Here is a 21,474-nt window from a genome sequence, read left to right as displayed (position 1 = left end):
AGTGGGTTTCTTCCCATGTGCCCCTGGCTCCTTCTGCTGCAGCCATAACTAACAGCTTTTGTTATCTGAGTGTACCATCTGTGCTCCCATCATAGAATTTTTACCTTCTCTCTGGAAGGCTCCCAAACCTACCTTTTGCCCACACTCCCTTTGCTTAATAAATTCCCATTCTTCTTTCAGATCTCAAGTCAACTACCATTCTTTCAAGGGAGACTTTCTTGACCCCCTCAAGAAAGGGGGGGTTCTGAGCCTGGGTGGGTTCCTTAGATGTCCTTAAAGAATCAAGTTCTTTTCCTTTCAACGTTTGAACTCAATTTTTTTATACTTTATCCTTGCCTACCCATGACTGTTTGATTAACGTCTACCTCCCCCTACTGGAATGTAACCTTCACGCAGGTAGGGACAATGTCTATTTTTGACCATATTTTAGTCCCAACAGTGAACCCAGTGTCTGTTAGATGGCAAATGCCCAGTAAACATGCACAGTGAAAACTTAATGTCTGCAGCATATAAGGGAATTGAGACTTAGGACAGTATCTCTCCTGTTCTAAGATGTGGGCCCATCTTATGTGGGGCTGCATGTTTCCCTTTACTACTAATAAAAGTATTTGCTCTTCAGTTTTACTGATTACCCTGTGTAAATTATATGAAGCATTTTAAAGAAATGCTACAAGTGGTGGGATTTGCAGGTGTTCTTGATTTTCTATCCCTCTCTTTTTCCCTGTTTTTCCCCCTACTTTTTATGTATATACTGAATTTTCTACATTGAACATATATTACTTCTAAAAAATTGATTTGAAAAAACTCTGAAAGTAACTACTTTTTAACTTTAAAATATGGAGCTTTGGGGGTTTTGAGCTGGCATTAGAGAGAAGGAAATGGACTCCTAGCATGCCACGTGGTCTAGCAAGGAATAGATATCTGCATAGCTTTAACAACACAAATCCTGTATGCTTTTGCTTTGTTTTGATTTCTTTAAGCTACACTGAAGGATAAGTTACAGATGCAGAAGAAAATACAAATGTTACAAAAATACAGCTTTGAGCACAGAGAAATAAAAGTGTAGCTGAGTTTGTGGAAGTATTAGAAGTGAAGTTGGGGATGTTAACTTCCACATCTTGTACAGACAGAAGTCAAGATAGTAAATACTGTTACAATAAGAAGCCACAGTGGTGTAAGTATATTATCTCTGATTACAACAGAAGCAACGGAGGTAATAAGTAACAATCAAATATTAAAAGGAAGTAAGGGGAGAGATGTAAATGAGCTGAAATCTCATCTTTCCAACTAGGGAGTCAGTAAGTCGTGTCTAGAGCTGCCAATTAAGAAACAGAAGCTATCCTCCTATTACTAAGCATCACGGAGAGAACAACGACAAGGGCTAGAAATAGAAATGATGAAAACAAGTTGCCTTGGGGGCTGGGATACAGGTGGGAAGAGGTGCAACGGGGCTTAGAATGATGATTCTCATCATAAGCTCATCTGTATTATTTGATTTATCATGTGCAATTAAGAACAACTTAAATGGAACAAAATGAAGAGGCGGATTAAATGATCTCTGAGGGTCTTTCCCTAGAAGCAGGTTCCAGGGGTCTTGGGCTACTTTGCTTTCTTTGGGGGATAACGTCATCTTGTCAAGGTTTGTTTATTTTGGGGGAAGGGGCTAATGATTTCCAGCCGAGGTGACAAAAAGCACCGCTCAGGATTGCTAGGAGTGGTTTAGGAAGACAGTATCCTGTCCACCCAGCCTAGCGGGCGCCACACACGCCACAGACACCAGAGACTGTCTATTTATAATGATCATTTTCTGGTAGATGTATTTGGTTCTTTAAAAATCAATATATTATGGTAATATTTCAAAAGAAAGAAGGGAAACATATCAAGGAAGGAGTCCTTCTCACGATTTGCAGCAGACAGCATGAGGCAAGCAGTGACCCTGGGGTCATCTCTAGTCCCACCCCTGACTGAGGCAGTGGCTCCTTTTGGAGAGGATTTTGACAATACATTCAGGCTCAGCGGGATCGATTATGACTGCCTGCCTTGGGCTAGCAGAGGAGCAAGGGCACTGAAGTTAAATTTGTTATCCTTGATCTCTAAAAACCCTCAACCCCACCAACATTCTAGTTACTTTATATGTGTTCATTGAACTGACATTTGTCACTTTCTTCTGAAAATTCACCCAATATTTAATTCAGGCAAGGACTGTCCCCTGAAAAACTGTTAATTTGGTAGATTTTCCCCCAGGCTTTACTAAGATACAACTGACATACAAAACTGTGTAACTTTAAGGTGCACAATGTGATTTTTCTTTTTAAATATTTTATTTAGTTATTTGAAAGCAAGAGAGAGCATGAGAGAGGGTGAGCATGAGCAGGGGGAAGGGAAGAGGAAGAAGCAGACTCCCCGCTGAGCAGGGAGCCCCACAAGAGGCTCGATTCCAGCACCCTAAGATCTTGACTGGAGCCCACGGCAGACATTTAACTGACTGAGCCACCCAGGAGTCCCTGTGATGACTGGATGATTGGGAAATTGTTACCAGAACACATCTTTCACCTCATACAATTACCCTTTTGTATTGTAGTGGTGGTGCTGGGGAGCTCCTATAAGATCTACTCTCTCAGTGGTTTTCAAGTATACGACACAGTATTGCTAACTCTGGGTACCATGCTGTATGGGACATCACAGCAGATATGTTTTTAAAGTTGCTACTCTAAGCTTCTTTCTTTTTGCTGCTCAAGTATTTATGCTCATTTTTGGAAAAAGAAGAAGAAGAAGCAGCAGCAGAAGAAGAAGGAGGAGAAGGAGAAGGAGAAGAAGAAGAGGAGGAGGAGGAAGAAAGAAGGGAAAGAAAATGCCCATGCATTTTTTTTTTTTTAAAGGAAGAAATTTATAATCCCACCACCTAGGGGTCATCACTGATAAATTTTGGGCTTTATCCTGTCAGGTTCTTCTACACATGTTAACATTTAAGTATGTATTTTAAAATAATGAGATATGGCTCAGTTGGTTGAGCATCTGCCTTCGGCTCAGGTCATGATCTCAGGGTCCTGAGATCGAACCCTGCGTCGGGCTCCACACTCAGTAGGGGAGTCTGCTTCTTCCCCTCCCCCTGCCCCTCCTCCCCATTCTTGTTTTTTTTTTTTTTCTCTCTCTCTCAGATAAAGATCTTTAAAAAATAAAATAATGGAGCATAAAACACCTACTCTGCTGTAATCTCTTTTCATCCCTTAGCATATATTATCAACATCTTACAGAACTTCTCCTTTACTGTTTGCTTTGTCTTTGTTCTTGTTTTGGCCTGGAGGAGTCTTATGCTTCCCCACACCCTTGCCTGAGTGACACCCTACTTCTCAAAATTATTCGATAAATGATTACCCACTAAAGTACTGGCTATCTTTCTCCAAACCCATCTCAGCAGACTTTGTGTTTTTAGTGGCACTTTTAAAGATCAGGTAACATTTCAAATCAAAAGTCTCTAATAGGAGAATTTCAGACACTGATGGAAAAGGGAAAGGATGCTTTTGCTTGGGGTTGAGGGGAGTCCTCTTGGTGCCCCTTGAATTATAACACCAAGGAAGTCAATGTCAATAAGCATAAGGGTAGAAGCCAAGGATGGTAGGATCTCACCATACCCTGACCAAGACCTTCAGTGCACCTTGGTTTTCTTATCTGTACCCTGACCTTCCAAGTCTGCTGTGAGGCTGCACTGTGCACCCAGGGACAGAGTGTATTAAGAGATGAATGAGGGTGGGGGACAGGCATGGCTGAACCTTCTGGATCTCGTGGGTCCTGGCTGGGAGCTAGAATTTTAAGTACGAGGAGAAGCCACCTGTCAGTTTTAAGCCAGAGAGTAACATGATCTGATTTATAATTGTATGAAGGTGCTTTTGCTGCTACCTGGAAAATCAGCTCTGCCATTTTCTTCCCTAATGCCTTACCTACTAGTAAATTCCACCCTTAACAAGAATGGAAAGGCAGCAACCCTCAAAAACGCTGGGCTTGAGACATTGCTCTTAAGTGGCACCTAGGGAGAAGGTATTATTGTTTTCTTTTCCCTAAAAGACCCTGACGTAAAAAAAAAAAAAAAAAAAAAGACCCTGACGTAGAGGGAAAGCCTCCCCACCGTGGCCCTCGGGAAGAGGGCAGCTGACATGGCCCGCTGGCTATTCACTCAAAGCCGCTTACAATCCCGTGCAGTCTCTTTCTAATTTGGACCAGACAGCTTTCCTGGCTTCATCTGCCTTTCCACGATTCTACACAGATCTTTCCTGCTTATAAATCAAATGGACGGGCAGCAGGAGAGTCCTGGCTGAGTTTAGCACTGGCAGATGCCTCTATAAATTAAAAAAAAAAATGAGGTCAGAAGTAGCTCCTAAGCATATGTTACCAAAAATAAATCTTACCCACTAGCAGAAGTAGCTGGAAAAAACAAAAACCCTCATAACTTTTCTTCCTCCTTATACACTGTGACATTGTCTGTTTAAGTGACCCTTTTTCTTCTTAACTTCCCAGATTCTTTAATGAAGTTTCTTCCCCCCACTTCAACCCTGTTATGAAAAACACCAAACCTATAAAATACCCAAAAGAACAATGTACATCCTTATAGTCTTGACATAGTCAGAGTGACCCATTCTTTTCCCATTTCTGCTTTGACTCCGTGCATTTTATTAAATCACCAACAGCAAGTAGAAGTCATTGTTTTCCTCAGTCTTTGCTACTTCAGCAGTAAAACTGAGAGGATCCTCAGTATTGTGAGCACAGGCATTCAAAGACATTCTTGATATCATATAAGATGCAGCTGATACTACAATGTCCTTAGTTGTCTCTAAAATGTTCCTTTTATAGCCCCCCCTTTCTTTTTTTGGAACCAGGATCCAACCATAATGGGTTTTCTAAAGTGTGAAGAAGTGTGACTGCTCTACACAAAAGGAATTCAATGAATTCTTTGCTGGGGAACTGCTGTATGCTCCTGCTTCCACATGGGGCTCTCTGCATGGGGCTCTTTCTGGAAGGAGCTAGTGAGTGACCATTGCCATCAGGCCACTTTTGGACTTAGCGAGTGCCATGCTCATGCGTATTATTCCTGCTGCTTAGGACAACTCCTAACACCATACGGCTATGAGGGCAGTGATCATGAGATGATTAATAAGAACCAAAAGCTACTGTGAAACTGCGCTCTGTCAACAGAGCGAGTACAAGTGAAGATGTTTTGGAATTGGGTTGCAAACATATTTTATTGTAAGGGACCCTCATACAAATTCTTCAATGGATGACTACTTTATTTTCTGTATTGGCTTCAGTTTTAAAATTTTTTCTTTGCTATTAAAACTCATGGACCATGAGGAATTTCTTTCCTTCATTTCATTTTTTTGGGGGAAATATTTTTAACTAGTGATTTAAGTTTTGGGTTGTTGTTTTATTTTTATTTTTAATTTTTTAAGTAAACTCTTTGCTCAACATGAGGCTTGAACTCACGACCCCAAGATCAAGGGTTAGATGCTCCACTGACTGAGCCAGCCAGGCGCCCCTGACCGTGAGGGATTTCCACCAAATATCACAAAACCTCATGTTCCCAACTCACTCAGCCTGAGGCTAACTGGAGACATGATTTCTCTTGTGTAAAAGACACCCTACAGATTCAGGATACATATTAAAAAAAAAAAAAAAAAGTGTCAATGTGATCTTACACATGTTGGATTTACATACAACAGCATCAGATGTTACCTTTAGGCTCCAGTTCTGGGTGGAAAAAACTATGTATCAGTTTTAGCCCATCTCCTAAAGGGAATCACCAAACCAGTCTCAGAACACTATTTTCCTAATATTCTAAGTTTTGAGGCAACAAAAAGACAGTTACACTAACACTAATATTTTATGTTTGTCTTTGTCAAGCAAGTGTGGAGAAATGAGCTGGGAACTGGAGGCTGAGGACCCCCCCACCCCCTAGGAAACCCCACTCTGGTATTCTGGTAGGAGGATTGTGTGTGGGGCAAGGGAGGGGGGTGTACAGGGCCTAACCAGAGTCCAGCATTCTAAACATTTCCTTATATGGACACACATGGATGATTAGTGAAGTGTTCCTTGCATGCTGATGTTAAGCCCCAAAGGTACAGGGCCCCGTGAAGCAAGCAACAAATTAGGCTTCCCACACTCAGCTTTGCAAGGAAAGCATGAGCCCCAGCTTCTAGCCCCTCCTGGCCTGGGATTCCAGGTGCAGTGGAAAGCCTGACAGTGATACAGTCCATCTGCTCCTGCTCTGTGGGGCCCTCACTCCCAGGAGTTCTTTGTAAACCTGGCCAAATAAATCTGTGATCTTATCTGATTCTGTGCATCCGTGGGTGTGTGTGTGTGTGTGGGGGGGGGGGTCTTTCCCCACCAATCTGCTCCTCAGTCGAATAATGCTGTATGTTACCATGTCTCACCTCTGCTCTTTCTCCCTGCCCCCTGAAGGGTCAAAGGGAAAAAGAATTATGATTCTGGATCAGAGTCATGTCTGGTCAGCTGGGAAAGATCTACAGCCAAGAAACTGGCTTAAGACGTAGCTCCCACCACCACTCCCTGCCCCCAGTGCATGTCAGTGTCTTCCAAGGCTGGCATTTCCTAAAAGGTGGGTACTGGAGATGCAGGGAAATGATATTTAACAACACTGAGTCACGTTGAGAAAGTTCTTTCCTTCTCAGTTTCTGACAACTGCAATAAGAAAGTCTCCACTTGGTCCCAGCACATCTAACCCCCTCCCTAACATTTGCTCACTCCATTTTTAACAGACAGCAGGCCTCAGGCTCAGAGGCCTGGGCAGGTAGCAGCTGGAATTACATTACTCTGCTTTATTTTGATTGAATTTATTGCTCTGGTTGCTTTCTAATGATGGCAAGAGATAATTGTTTTTGTTAATGAAAGTGCTATAAAGCATCCTTTTAAAATAAACTTAAGTTACAAAGTTAATTTAAGGGGCACCTGGGTGACTCAGTGGGTTAAGCCTCTGCCTTTGGCTTAGGTCATGATCTCGGGGTCCTGAGATTGAGCCCTGCATTGGGCTCTCTGCTCAGCGGGGAGCTGCTTCCCCCTCTCTCTCTGCCTGCTTGTGATCTTTCTCTCTCTGTCAAATAAATAAATAAAATTTTAAAAAAAAGTAAATTTAAATAAAAATATTTTGCAAACCAGGGGACTAGGAGTCTATAGATATGGTAAGAATTGTGACAACACATCAATGGCTAAGCTCTGGAAACCCTGGCTAAGAAGATTCCTCCTAAACCAGGGGTTCCCCATCCTGGCTGCACATTGGCCTCAGGCATGGGGATTTGGGCCTGGGGTCTCAGCCAGGGCCTCCTTGGGGCAGGAAGCAGTACAGGGGATGCTGAAGGAGCTCTGTGAGCGACTGTGCTGAGTAGCCACTGCTGGGACCACGACACCACTTCCTGGAAGCCTGGAGACAGTTGCCAGGGAACAAACTGCATTCTGACCCCCGAGTCCTCGGCTTGTCGGCATTTCTATCCTTGGGGGCTCCCCACAGAAAAGTTGTCGGTCCAGAACTGAATAACCAAGGCTCTAGTTTCTTGGCAATTACTGGCAAGTAATGAAACAACCAGGACATGTCTCAAGGACTGGGTATGGCTTTGGATCAAGGTGACTGGCCGTCTCTGTCTCAAACAGAGTAGTGTTACTTTGGAACAGACTGGAGGATAAACAGGGATGTTTTTACTTGTCAGCGAGAAGGGAGCTAAAATGCCCCTCGTTTAGGCCATAAGAGCCCTGTGTTAGGCATGGAGGATATGAAAATGACCTTCAAACAGGAAATCTGTCTTATCATTTCCTCCTCCCTGTTTCCACCATTTTATACCCTTATCACTCTTTTGTTGTGGATTGTGGCTGGTGCTCCCCCTATTTTTTTTTTTTTAAGATTTTATTTACTTATTTGACAGAGAGAGAGAGATCACAAGGAGGCAGAGCGGCAGTCAGAGAGGAGGAAGCAGGCTCCCTGTTGAGTAGAGAGCCCTATTCGATCCCAGGACCCTGAGATCATGATCTAAGCCGAAGGCAGTGGCTTAACCCACTGAGCCGCCCTGGCGTTCCCAAACTTTTTTGATCACAAGCTTACATCAGTTAAATTCTGAGCCAACACCTCAACTGACATGTATTTATTTGATCAACTCTGGATAGCTGTCATTTTTGAACAGTGTGTTAATAAATAGGAAGGTTTAATTTCTTTCTTATTTTTTGAGTAACAGGTTAAAAACGCAGAGATCATCTTGCCTCATCCCTGCACAGCTAACCTTCTATGCTGTAGACTGAAGGTGTTGACTGGAAACGGCACCATCAGGGAAGGGATCCTGTCCAATGACCTCTGAGTCCTGAAGTCGCACACACTGACTGGCCCGTGGCGGGGGAGGGGGGCTCTCAGTCATGTCTGCAGAATCTGTGACTCTCACCAGTTGGACCAAGTTTGATGAAGCTAGTGGGTTTGTTTCCTAGATTGGGACATACCTGAAAAAAGGTCAAAATACTTAAAAACTGTAAAGCCATGGGGTATCTGAGTGATGCAGTCAGTTGAGTGTCTGACACTTGGTTTCGGCTCAGGTCCTAATCTCATGGATCATGACATCAAGTCCCGAGTCAGGTTCTGGGCTCAGTGTGGAGTCTGCTTGAAATTCTCTCTCCTTCTCCTTCTGCCTACCACCCTGGCACTCTCACTCATTCTCTCCCTCTCTCAAATAAATAAATAAATCTTAAAAGACAAACAAACAAAAAAACTATAAGGCAGTGTACAAGAAAGGTATTACTGGGAGTCAAGGTGCCTCCTTTGCACAAAGCCTGGCTCATGTTCAATCTAGAACATCACTGGGCTCTGAGACTGGGCAGAAGACATGCTGCTTGTAGGTGGGCTGAGGGGTGCTGCTTAGTGGTGCCTGGATGTGGGGACAGAATGTGCTTCCTCAATGGCTGGAGGGGTCTTTCATCAGGGCGATGGGAAAAATAACCCTGGGTCAAGAGCAGGTGGGAATATGGAGTGAGGGTCTGAGATGGACAGTGAAGGGTGGGCTTTGCTGTTTTATTCCCCATGCCTCAGGATTGTGTACATTTGTTAAATGTGTGAGTACTTCCTCTTAAGGGAAAAGAAACAAAAATATTTATTGCACAAAATTCAAATAATAATTAAGAGTGTAAAGTGAAAAGTGGGAGACCCCTATCTCCTGCTCCCATCACACCCCATGCAGGTTACTACCCTTCCTAGCTCAGTGAACGTTACTCTTAACTAAACAAAGTTTAAAAAATGAAAAATTAATATTAATAAAATTAATATTAATTTTATTATTACTAATAAAATTAATAATATTAACATTAATATGCAAGGATACCCTTTGGAATGTGAACAGTGGCTATCTTTGTGTGGCAATGTGGTTTCTGTTTCCTTTTTTCTGCTTCTTTGGGTTTTCTAGCCATGAATTCATTTCAGTTATGCAATAAGAAAAACAAAATTAAAGGAAAAGGACTATAAAGTGGAAGCAGGAGAGAGAGGGGTCAGATGTGGTGCTGGAACCAAAACCAAAACAGAAACCAACAACGCCATAGGCAAGGCTCTGCCGCGCAGCCCACTGTCCCTGAGTGTGCTGACTGTAAGCATCTTTGCTTCTCACCCCAACTAGCTGTAACCCTGGGAAAGTCATCTCCCTCTTGGGGCCTTGGCTTCCTATCTACAAAATGTGGGATTGCGCTAGATCAGTGGTTCTCAACAGGGGGAGGTTTGTTTTGTCCTCTAGAGGAATAACAGGCAGTATCTGGAGACTTTTTCTGGTTGTCACAATGGGGGAGGGTCCTACCAGCACCTAGAGAGAGGGTAGAGCCCAGAGATGCTGCTCGACATCCTATGAGGCACAGGACAGATCCCTACAACAAAGGGTTATCTGGCCCACACTGTGAGCAGTGCCAACATTGAGAAACCTGGCTTCCACCGTGCTCGGTTCTATGAGTTTGGGCCCGGCCTGTCCTGGAGCCTCCTGTAAGAGGAGCCGTGCGCTCATGACTGCCCAGACTCTGGCTGTGGCCCACTCGACAGGAGAGAAGGAATGAACAACAGGGCCCAAGGCAGGGAATACTGGAGTCCTGCAGGGGAAGTCCTGCCATCAAAGGCAGACAGGCCCTCAGACAGGCCATCTTCCTTCCAGGGCCGGGCCCTCCTTTGCTCACGCAGACAAACAGGGCCCTCTTCTGGCGTGTGTCCTCACAATGAACAATGGGCCCGTGGCTCAAAAAGCACACAAAATTTGAGCAAAGATTGCGTGACTGTGCAGTATTTCCCTGAAGACCACCTTACGATCTCTCAGGGTGGGGGATACTATGTTAATAACTGAGTTTCCTTCAAAAACATAACAGGACTTATAAATAGATACCTAACAAATGCTGATTCATTTCAGGCTAGACCCAACAAATATTTAAGAGGCTACAGCGACTAGACCCTTTGTGGGTCCCTGATCATTGACGTACAGGCCGACACCACCATGGGGCAGGGAGAAGCAGGTCTTTCCAGTCGCCTGTGCTGGGACAATTGGGGAAGGAAGGAAAATGCGTTTCTACCTCCCATGAAACACACACATCAACTCCAAGTGGATAACAGACTTAAAGGTCTGTTAAGCCTCAAAAGGTTAAACTCTAAGACTTTCAGAAGATAACACATCTTCATGACTTTAGAGTAGAAAAGATTTTTTTTTAAACAAGTCACAAAAGCACCAACCACATAGGGGGAAAATGATAAATATACCAAGTGTTAAGAACTTTTGTTTATCAAAAGACAGGCCACAGAAATATATTTACAATTCACGTACCCACAATATATCAGGAATACATATAAATCAACAAGGAAAAGATGACCTGATTTAAAAACAGGCAAAAAGGGGCTCATGGGTGGATCAGTGGGTTAAGCCTCTGCCTTTGGCTTGGGTTATGGTCCTGGGGTCCAAGGATCAAGCCCTGCAATGGGCTCTCTGCTCAGCGGGGAGCCTGCTTCCTCCTCTCTCTGCCTGCCTCTCTGCCTACTTGTGATTTCTGTCAAATGAATAATAAAATCTTTAAGAAAAAAAAAAAAACAGGCAAAAATATTGAACAGGCTTTCTTTCACAAAAGAGGCTGTCCCAACGGCAGTGCCCTATGAAAAGAGGCCCGGTATCCATGGTGATCAGGGAAATCAAAGCGATGATGAGATATCACAACACACCCACCAGAATGGCGATGACGGAAGACAGACAGAGCCAGTGTTCATGAGAATGTGAAGAAATGAAAACTCTCCCACATCGCTGAATGAGCAAATACATTGGCACAAACACTTTGTAAAACTGTTTGGCAGTGTCTAGTCACACACTGACCTAGTCATTCTACGACACGGCAAATTCACCTAATAAAAGTGAGAGCGTAGATCTACCAAAAGAAATGGATAAGAACATTCAAGGCATCTTCGTTCATAATAGCATCACTATTCACTCTGCAAACAGCCCAAATGCCCACCCACAGTAGCACGGATGATTCAATTAGTCTATGCAGTGAGAATCCTGCATATTCCATATATTTATGTATGTTATAGACCATAATTAAACACGCCAAGCAAACAACCTGTTCACAGGTATAGAGAATTCCGTACTAATACTACCCCCTGGATTTTGAGAAATATTCACAAGCACCCAACTGAAAGAGAAAAAAATATACCATTGTGGAAGTAATCAATCTTTTCAATTTATATTTTGCCTACCTACAAATTAATGATATAGTAACATCTTGGTTAAAAACAAAAAGGCAAGCCACAGAATGAGACAAGGTATTTGCAGCAAAAATTCTGATATGGAATCCCCAATCAGAAATTCTACAAATCTATTAGAAAAAGACAATGCGAGATGAATGGGCAAAAAAACTTCTTATTTTGGGGCACCTGGATGGCTCAGTTGTTAAGCTACTGCCTTCAGCTCAAGTCACGATATCAGGGTCCTGGGATCAAGTCCCACATCCAGCTCCCTGCTCAGTGGGGGGTCTGCTTCTCCCTCTCCCTCTGCCCCCCCCAACCACCTGCTTGTGCTCTCTATCTCAAATAAATAAAATAAATAAAATCTTAAAAAAAGAAAAAAAAAAACTTCCTGCTTTGTGCTTTTCAGTATTCTTCCAGTTTTTCTGTTATTACTAATTTATTTAGGTACTACTATTTTTTGAATTAATTTTTAGTTTAATAATAATACATGAAAATACTTTCCTTGTAAAATATTAGACATTCCAGATAAAATTAAAGTCCCTGTCGACCCCTAATCCCAGTTTTCTCCCTGATACCTAGAGAAAAAGACTGAACTATTTGGTATACTTTTCCCCCTAGATTTTTGATTGCAAGGCAGTGATATTTTGTGGGTTTTATTTCTTGTTTATCTTACATGTATGGCATCATAATGTGTGTTTTGTCCTGTGATTTTTTTTTTTTTCACTCAGTACCATGTCTTTCAGCATTTTCTATGTGCATACACAAAGCTACTTGAACACCTTACTCTTTTTAACTGCTTCCAAGTCCTCCATACCGGTAGACGTTCCACAGTTTAAATAGTCCTTCCTCCGTGGATGGTCATTAAGGCCCCTCCCTCCCTTTCTTTTAGTGCTGATAGTACCCCTCTTTAATTACAACAGTGCATACGTCATGCCTCATTCTCATCCTAGGAAGCACTGTCTGGTTTGTGGAGTCCCCCAGTTGTCAGGTAGAAAGCACGGGCACAGCTCTAGGGAGCCCTAGTCCTTGCTATGTGGGCCTCCGTCAGGCCAGGAATCAGTCCTGGAAACCGGGGCTTTCCTTCCTCCACCCCTGCTGCTGACGCGCCTGGGACCCCAGGAGAGTGGTCCCCTCTCTGGTTCCCACTGCCTCACATATGAATGGAGGGGATGGGACCACAGGCTGGGGCCTCTCGGCTCTACAGGTCTTTTATCCTGAGTGTCCTCTTGTCTGCAGTAATATATGCAAGTGACCACCCCGACCCGACAGGGATGCCTGAGAAAAAATTTTCCTTTCCTTGTATCCCCATCAATAAATAGTCTGCCTCTGGGGGCTTGTACAGGGGAAATTTAATTGGTGCTCCCCGGGTCACAGCTCCTTGTGAGAGAAGGTGCTAAGAGGAGACACATAGGCCCTGGGTTTCCAGGGGCCAGCCGGCCCCCAGCTCCCTTCCTCCTGGTGCCCCAGGAGCCTCTCCCCATCTTCCTGAAGCCTTGAACAGAGCAATATTTCCTCCTCATCTTGTCCCTGTGACTTCTGAAGGCTAAGTTGCCATGGCAACTCAGGCCACTGAACCGTGTTCAAAACCTGTTCCCGTAAAAAGGAACACTTAGCTGTCTCAAGAGTCTATTTAAAGGGGAACAGAGAGGCAATTACCCCTTACGGAGGGGGAGCAAAACCGTGTGCGTCTCTGAGCCTTTCTGCGGGGAAGGGTCTGCGAGAGCAGATGGGACGCGTCCCTTGTAGAGGTGGGACTGCAGGATGGAGTGAACCGGCTCATTCGCATGGACGATGAGGACAACAAGAAGCAAGAATCTTCGGTTCTCATTCTGAGCTTTCTTCTCTGGCTTTACCTCGGTTCTGCCTCCTCCCCAGCTCCTTCCTTCTCTCCTGCCCTCTCCACGCACCTCCTGCTCCCAGAATACTGGCTTGGGTAGCTGCAAACAGCCTCGGTCTGCTTATGGTCAGTGCTTCTCCGGAGGCTGAAAGGGCCTTTCACCAACAGAAACCGACCCCCTCATTCTCCATCTCAGGAAACTCCAGTGGTTTCCCGCCCAGGCCCGCGGCTACCTGCCTCTCCCTCCTCAGCGACTATCTTATCCCCTTTGCCTCCCCACTCCAGCCATTCCACGGTTCTTTCTCTTTCTTGAAGACATCAGGCTCCACCCTCTGCAAAAGCAGCTCGTCCCTCTGGACACCCAGCATTCACTATCCTGTTTTGCTTTTCATTCTTTAACAGCACGTCACACCCTCTGCCTTCCCAGTCTTCGGTTGTTGACTTCTCCAGTCGTGCTCCTTTAGGGAGCTGAAGAACCTGTAATTTGTCTCCCTCACCCGAGGCCGTTCACCCACAAGCTAGCACCGCACTAGCAATGAGGGGGCTCTTGGACCCCTTGGCTGAAAGAGGCTCCCGCTGCCTCCTGGGGATTAGGCCTCTCCCTTTCCTTCCAATGCTCCGCTCCACTGCACCTGTGCCCCCAGGGCTGGAGGGCTGTGAACCCCACAACACGGAGGGAAGCAAGCAGTGCAGAGCACTAGGGAGAACAAGAAGGCAGCCTCTGTGCCTGAGCCACGAGGGCTGGTGGGGGCAGATGAGTCGTCAGGCGGGGAAGGGTGTGCTGGGTCCGTGTGGGCCTGTGAGGTCGGGGAATGGCGAGGCAAGCTTCTGTGCGGTGTGATAACTATGAGCAGTTATTTAGTTCTTACTGTATGCACTTTGCATGCTTTCTCTCCTTTGGCCTCTGAGCTACCCTGCGGGTGAGAATGGCCACCTCCCATCATGACCAATGAAGAAAGCGCTCCAAGCTCTTCCCTCAGCCTGGACCTACACCCCTGGCTCCTCACCAGGCCAATTCCTGGTCATTCTCCTGGTCACCTCCTCAGGGAAGTCCTCCTTCTCCCCCAGGACCACACCAGGTTCTAGCTTATGTTCCCATGAAACCCTGCACTCCTTCCTCCAAGCACTTGTGGTAACATACACACAGCATCTCTGCGTAAATACTTGCTCAGCCTGAGTCTCCCTGCTACTGTCTAGGACACGGGGCAGGGACTGGCCACCACTATATCCCCCAGGGCAGTGCCTGGCCTGTGGCGTCCAAGTGGTTATTATTTAATGAGAGGATGGAAAACTAAGCCTGACTGGGTGGCCAAGATCCCGCAGCTGGGCAAGGTGGGGCTGGGACAGGAACCCAGGTCTGCCTAGCGCCCGTGCCTGCCCTCCTCCCAGGGTTCAAGTGGTCGGAGCAGTGTAAAGGCAGAACCGAGATGTCGGGTGTGCCCCGCGCGGGAAGAGCATGAGTCTATGCCGCAGGCTTCCCGGGCAGGGCGCGCTAGAGGGGCCTAAAGTATCTGGCTGGGGTGGGGTTCCCCACTGCATTTGGGCTCAGGACTCACCAGAGCTTGCTCTATGAGCAGGCAGAAGAGGATGGCATTGCCCACCTCCCTCAGGCTCTGGAACACGTCTGTCTTGAGCTCTGCGTACTCAATTATGTCCTTCAGCTGGTGGTGGAAGAACTCCAGGATCCCTGGGGGACGAAGGCAGCTGGTTAGTGGGAAACCGTCCCTGCTCGGCCAGGATTATGGAAGTGCTGACTGAGCAGCAGTTCCAGGCCTGAGTGGGAAAGCAGAAAACCAAACCCATGCCTCTCCATATCTGGGCCAGGGGTGAGATTTCTTTCAGGACTCAGGACTAAAGAAAGCTCAGGAGGCTGGCTCAAATCTTTTTTGGGGCAAAAGAGACATGCACAAATAAAGCATCCCTAGATCTCTCCCAGTCCCTCCAAACACTGTTAATGATCCTGATAATGGCATGAATGAACGTTTATTTATAAATGTTAGGTATTGTGCTAAGCACTTTTCTACAACCTCTCATTTAATACTCACAAGAATACCATGAACTGGGCACTTTTATTCATTTTCAAATGAGGCTCAGAGAGGGTAGGTGGCATGCCCACAATCACACAGCTAGTAAGTGGGGCAGCTGGAATTGAAAAACCAGAGCTTTCGAGTGCAAGCCCTTTTCTCTTCTGAATCACACCCACTCAGCACCAGACAGCTTGGTTTTTAGGAAAAAAACACCAGGTGCCAAACTCACAGCCTCAATCTTTCCTTATCCCCCAGGCCCCAGTTTCAGTCCCTGTGCCATTCATTCTTAAGGAAGGAAAGAATGATGCCTCTGCTCAGAGGCAGAGTGGCAACATCTGTTTCCTGACGCACCTTGGAAATGTCACTTGTGCCACCACCAGCAACACCTGCCTCCCACAAGTGGGCAAACGGAAAAGGGACCCTAGAGGTGCTGAGTTAGGAAAGACCTTAACAAGCAGACTGCTGTCCTCTCCAGCCTCACAGTAGTCCCATGAGGTAGGTCCAGACACATCATTTACTTTCACTGGGGAAGGTGTACTATTGCCCAGAAGGAGGTCAAGGCTATCTAGTTAGTGACAGGGGCAGGACGCAAACCCAGGGTGGGCCCAACTTGTCTGCATGTTAGAGAGGTGAACATTCCCTGGGAGAGGTCCAGGCCCCCTGTCCTCCCCACAACGTGGGATGGGCCTGCAGGATTTCCCTGTCACTACCCTCTGCCCCTGGAGCCCCTCACCCACCTGGGGAGCCATACTCGTGCCGGGGCAAGCGGCAAATCTTAGGCATCACCTCGATCAGTGTTTTCACGTACTGGAGAATGGTTCCTTGGAGCTGACAAGAGAAGAGGGCCACATGTGTGAGTAACCACTGTTCCTGTACAGGTGCATCTCTGGACTGAACACAGGCTACTGGGGTGTACGGGGTTCTGCTGCGGCCTGTGGGCCAAGGCTAAGGACAGAATGTTTGTGTTCCCCTCCCCAAATTCATATACTGAAACCCCAACCCCCAATGGGGCGGCATGTGGAGACTGAGCCTTTGGGAGGTAATTAAGTCACCGGAATGGAGCCTCATGATGGAATATGCACCCTTGTGAGAAGAGATTAGAGAGAGGGGAGGACACGGTGAGAAGGCAGGCATCTGTACACCAGGAGGAGGGTCTGCACTAGAGACCTACCCCGATGCTGACACCTTGATCTTGGAAAGCCAGCCTCCAGCACTGTGAAAAATCAGTAGTTGTTGGTGAAGCCACCCAGTCTGTGGTATTCTGTTCTAGCAGCCTGAACTGCGTAAGACAGGAAGGCACTGCTCCTTGGGAGGGGGGAAGAGGTTCCCTCCTAAAGCTGGGGCACAGCCCCATCCTCCTTTATACAGAAAAATGGGCCCTTATGAGACAGAAGAGATAGCTGTCTCAGTCCCTTAGGCATAGAGACTTCCAGGAGGGCAATTTCTAGGCACAGGGTCTTTCCTGGGCATCGAGGTGCTTACATAGGATCCAGACTAAGATCTAAAATGTCATGGGCCGGGGAACTGTGGAGCCTGAGGCACGTTAGGTAATTTAAACACAGACAATCCATAGGTTTGTCCAAGGCAGACACCTCTAATCTGTTACGTTTTCAGGCTTTACTCTGGCTTTAGCTCCACAATCTGTAACAACTCATGACTCTACACAGCTGTCCCCAGAGGGCTGGAGTTAGCAGGTGAATGCTCCTTCCCACTTTCGGCATGGTTATTCATTACTTTGTTTACTTCTGTTTCGTCATCTCCAAATTTCGGGAAAATCCGGAGTGTCATAGGGAACTAAATGAAGGTTCTGATGATCATATTTGGGGCGGACATAGAACTCTCTTGAGGCCAGTGCAGTACTGCAAGTGTTTAGCAAGAGATCCCAAGAGAGAGAGGCATGGTGATTGATTAGAGATGTCTGCCATGAGCATAGGTTGGGGGGAGATGGTGGCACGCATGTCATGGATTTGTCATGCTCAAATTAGAAAACACTACATAGGAGGACAGTATAAGCAGTAATTAGTAGGCCCTAAAGGTCCAAATCAGGATTGCTGAGTTCAGCTATCAAGCACAATAAGTGAGCTCTGGGTCAGAAAAGGAGAGGCAAAGCCACAAGGTCTGAAGGTACACAGAAGTGTCACAGAGTGCTAGGTAAGAGGAACCCGGGGATAAGGACACAGGATTCCCAGGCTGATTCCTATGGACAGAGCTGAAGGCATGTCCCAGGCCTCATGGAGAGGGCCTTTCCTTACCAGGCTCTTGACGATCTTCAGGAGTTCCTCCATGACCACCGCGATGCCCTGGTAACCCAGGAGTCTGCAGATGGTCTTGAAGTGAGGGGGGCCCACAAAGTTCCTGTACGAGCTGTAGATGTGGCTGTAGGCAATGTTGAGAGGCTGGAAGACAGAGGTTGCCGCAAAGTAAGAGGCTGGGAAGTAAGTGAATGCTGGCATGAGTCCTGGAGGGAGATTTTTGGCTGCTAAAAGGGATGAAAACCTGACATCATCTGCGATCTCTCACTGGGGACCCCCACGATTATGTTTGCAAGAAGATGGTCATGGAGAGAGGTGTGGTCCGTGACCACAGGGTGGCGTGAAGGCCACTCCGTGAAGAGTGGTCCCCTGCAGAAGAGGAGGACGGGTGTCCAGGCAAGTATCTTTTTTACAAGCACCCCTGCCCCCCACAAACCAGGACTCTGACAAATTGACGCACAGGGTGGAGGTAAAACAAATGATTCTGTCTTTCTAGAGACCTCTTTGGTACCAGAAACTGACTGGAAGAACCGTGTGGAAACTCAGTAGCTGACTCAGCACTGTCTCCTTCTACTTTTCCTTGTCTCCATTTGTAACGGGGTAGGGTCCCGGGACCGTATAGGACTGGGAGTCAGGAGACCTGTGCCGAGTACCTGTGAATCACCAACTCTCTTCCAAGCCTTCTATGAGATGTGGGTGTTGGATTAAATCAGGCGTTTCATAACTTTTCAAGAAGTAGTCCAATGAAATGTATCATGTAGCTGGGATGTGGCTTTGGGGGCCCGGGGCCCTGGCCACTGACCGGCCACCTCCATTGTCCTCTAGATTCCATGACACACCTTCACCGAATTCATGGAATTTGTTTAAGATTTTTCTGTCTGGGAATATGTGACTAAAATATAGGGCCCCGAGTTGGTCTCACTCAGTGGGTGACTTACAGTTGACTTGATTTTTGAAATGCTGCTACTTACAAACCACCTCATGTCAGGCTTTGTGAAGCCCTCCATGTGTGTTCTCGTTCAATCCTTGCAACACACACATCCACACAGACACCTCTTAGCCCCATTTCACAGATGAAGGGACTGAGGTTCAGGGTGGTAAAGAGCTCGTTCAAGGTCACAGTCCTTAGGTAATTGAACTCTGACTTGAATCCAGAGAGGTCTGATTCCAAAGCCCACATTTTTCACCTCTATATATAATAGTGGACTTTGGAGGCTGAATTCTATTAGAAACCATATCCCGTTTTTTAGATAAGGCGTCACTTCAAAGCTTAGTTCTGAGTGTAGTTTCCTACCTGGAATTGTAAAAATCTTATACATGGAACATGCAAATATGTAAAGACCACATCTGATGTTTTATTAGTGGGAAATTTTCTATTAGTTGGCTATTAGAAATTCTATATGAATTAAATACGAACTGAAATGATGCTTTTGGAGGATATAAGAGTCTCAATTCCCTTTGGAGCTATTGAAGGAAAATGTAATCATGTTCAGTCTAGGCTTTGTAGTAAGTCTGTTCTACTATATATGAATTCTAAACTTTACAACATAAGCATCACATTCATAGTACTCTCTAATAACAAGGATTCATGAAGAGTACAATTCGAGGACCCACTAATAATAAGAACTCGTGAGGAATCAGAACACCCCTGCATCCAGCAGGTTGAATAATAGCTCGTTTGGTAAGGGAATGCCTACATCTGGTAAGGCTTGGGCACGAGAAGGGGCAGAATTCTGCACTTGACACTGATGTACCATCATAGTGAATTCTACTTGAACCTGGGGGAGGATATCTTCTATGTAGTTACTAGAGATTTCTAAATGTTGTGAGGCAGGGAAGGTTTATGTAGGGAGGGAAATACAACGGATTGAAATGCACGAAGTTCACCAAAGTCCATGTTCAACAAACCCCGGAAATATATGAATGAGTTGTTGAGTTTGATTCAGCCAATCATGGAACCAGGCTGGGCACTTTCTGTGTATGAAAATAAACCATTTCAGTGTCTCTGTAAGAGGCCACGCAGCAAACAGGGCTGGGACACCGTGTGGTGAGACGCTCATTCTCCTAACTGAGTGTATCCTAGCTCTGTCCCTATTATCAAAGCCCTGTTCTGTCTTTTCCTGTTTCCAGCACTAGGGATGAGGAGTATACAGCAAACACCGCGGCCGACTTCTGGTTGGGGAAGGAGACTGAGGAGAAAGGGGCAGGAGAGAATTGTCTAGGGGATGGAAATGCCCCACCTGGTGCGGGAGTTGCTGTCTACACAGATGTATACCCTTGTCAAAACTCATGAAACTGTATGTGCACTTATGACTGTGTACGTTAGGGACTGAATGGTTGGATCCCCTCATAATTCATGTGTTGAAATCCTAACTCCTGCTGTGATGGGATTAAGAGTGGGACCTTTGGGAGGTAATTAAGCCTTGAGGTTGGCGACCTCGTGAATGGGATTAGTGCCCTGTAAGAAAACAAGCAAGGGCTTGTTCTCCTTCTGCTCTCCATCACGCAGGATCCAGTGAGAAGGCATGTGCAGACTGTCAAGTGGGTCTGTGCCAGACACCTGATCTGCTAATGCACGGTCTCAGACTTCCCAGCCTCTAAGTAATAAATAAATGTTGTGGAAGTTACCCAGTCTGAGAGTCTTGTTAGAGCAGCCTCAAATCATTAAGACTGTGCAACTTCCTGTATATGATTCTAACTCAGTGTAGAAGTAAACTGAATAAAACCCACTGGACCATACCATAGCCTAATTTACTTCCCAACATTTCAAAGATTAAAAAAAACCAAAACCATGATTTGAATTTCCTCCTGAAAAGGGCTGCAGCTCAAGCCCGCCCAGGAACAAGGGAATGACAACTCGGCTGTGCTAAGGGCATGTGCCAGAGATCACTGACTTCTAGAACCATCTTCTCATCCTCCCACATGCACCAGGCCCTCTGGACCTCTGCTCAGAGCATTTCTCCTTCATCCCTTCTCAAATATCTTACGAAAGGGATTTCTGAGCAGCAGGGAGCTTTCCAATGGATACCCCTGAAGGGCACAAAAATAATCAACTACTCCTTTTTTTTTTTTTTTTTTTCGGATTCTCTTTTTTGTCTTGCTTTGTCTGATTCTAAAGTTCGACTCTAGGGTGGGTATACCTGAGTTTGAATCCTAGGTCCACAAATTTACTAGTTAGATGATTCTGAGCAAATTACTTCAACTGTCTAAGCCGTGGTTTTCCCTAAGTAAAGATACTAATTTGAACTCCAGTGGGGTTGTTGAAAGCTTATTTTTATTTATTATTATTTTTTAAGTAGGCTCCATGTCCGGCGTGGAGCCCCAGGAGGGGCCTGAATTCACCACCCTGAGATCAAGACCTGAGCAGAGCTCAAGGGTCATCTGTGTAACCGGCGGAGTCACCAGGCGCCCCTGGGTGTTGGAAGTTTAGATGAGAGAACACATGAAAACTTCACCCTACGCGTGGTGCCTGACACACTGGGACCACTCATGCCAAGTACTGCTGTTAATATTCCTTCGTCTGATAATTTGGTAAGTGAAGATGAAGAACATACGGATTCCTGGTCACATGGCCCCCAGCAGCATTAACTACAGTCACAATCCCCTGAACGTGGAGAGGGGAGTGCATAC

At 45.9% G+C, this 21,474-nt stretch overlaps 1 protein-coding gene across 4 annotated transcripts in view; it reads right to left on the bottom strand.

Annotated features, from left to right (window-relative positions):
• Nucleotides 1–21,474, bottom strand: part of CYFIP2 (cytoplasmic FMR1 interacting protein 2) — a 120,755-nt gene that overhangs the window by 16,572 nt on the left and 82,709 nt on the right. For all 4 annotated transcript variants that reach the window (XM_032851661.1, XM_032851662.1, XM_032851663.1 and 1 more), the window contains 3 exons: nt 17,845–17,988; nt 16,330–16,420; nt 15,122–15,252 (listed from right to left, as the gene is read on the bottom strand). In XM_032851661.1, coding sequence (XP_032707552.1) covers nt 15,122–15,252; nt 16,330–16,420; nt 17,845–17,988 — 366 coding nt within the window. The remainder of the gene's footprint in view (nt 1–15,121; nt 15,253–16,329; nt 16,421–17,844; nt 17,989–21,474) is intronic.

The sequence above is a fragment of the Lontra canadensis genome, unplaced genomic scaffold, assembly GCF_010015895.1.
Source record: "Lontra canadensis isolate GAN:19392208 unplaced genomic scaffold, GSC_riverotter_1.0 scaffold5, whole genome shotgun sequence".
NCBI classification, from domain to species: domain Eukaryota; kingdom Metazoa; phylum Chordata; class Mammalia; order Carnivora; family Mustelidae; genus Lontra; species Lontra canadensis.
This window is presented reverse-complemented; position numbering and strand designations above follow the sequence as displayed.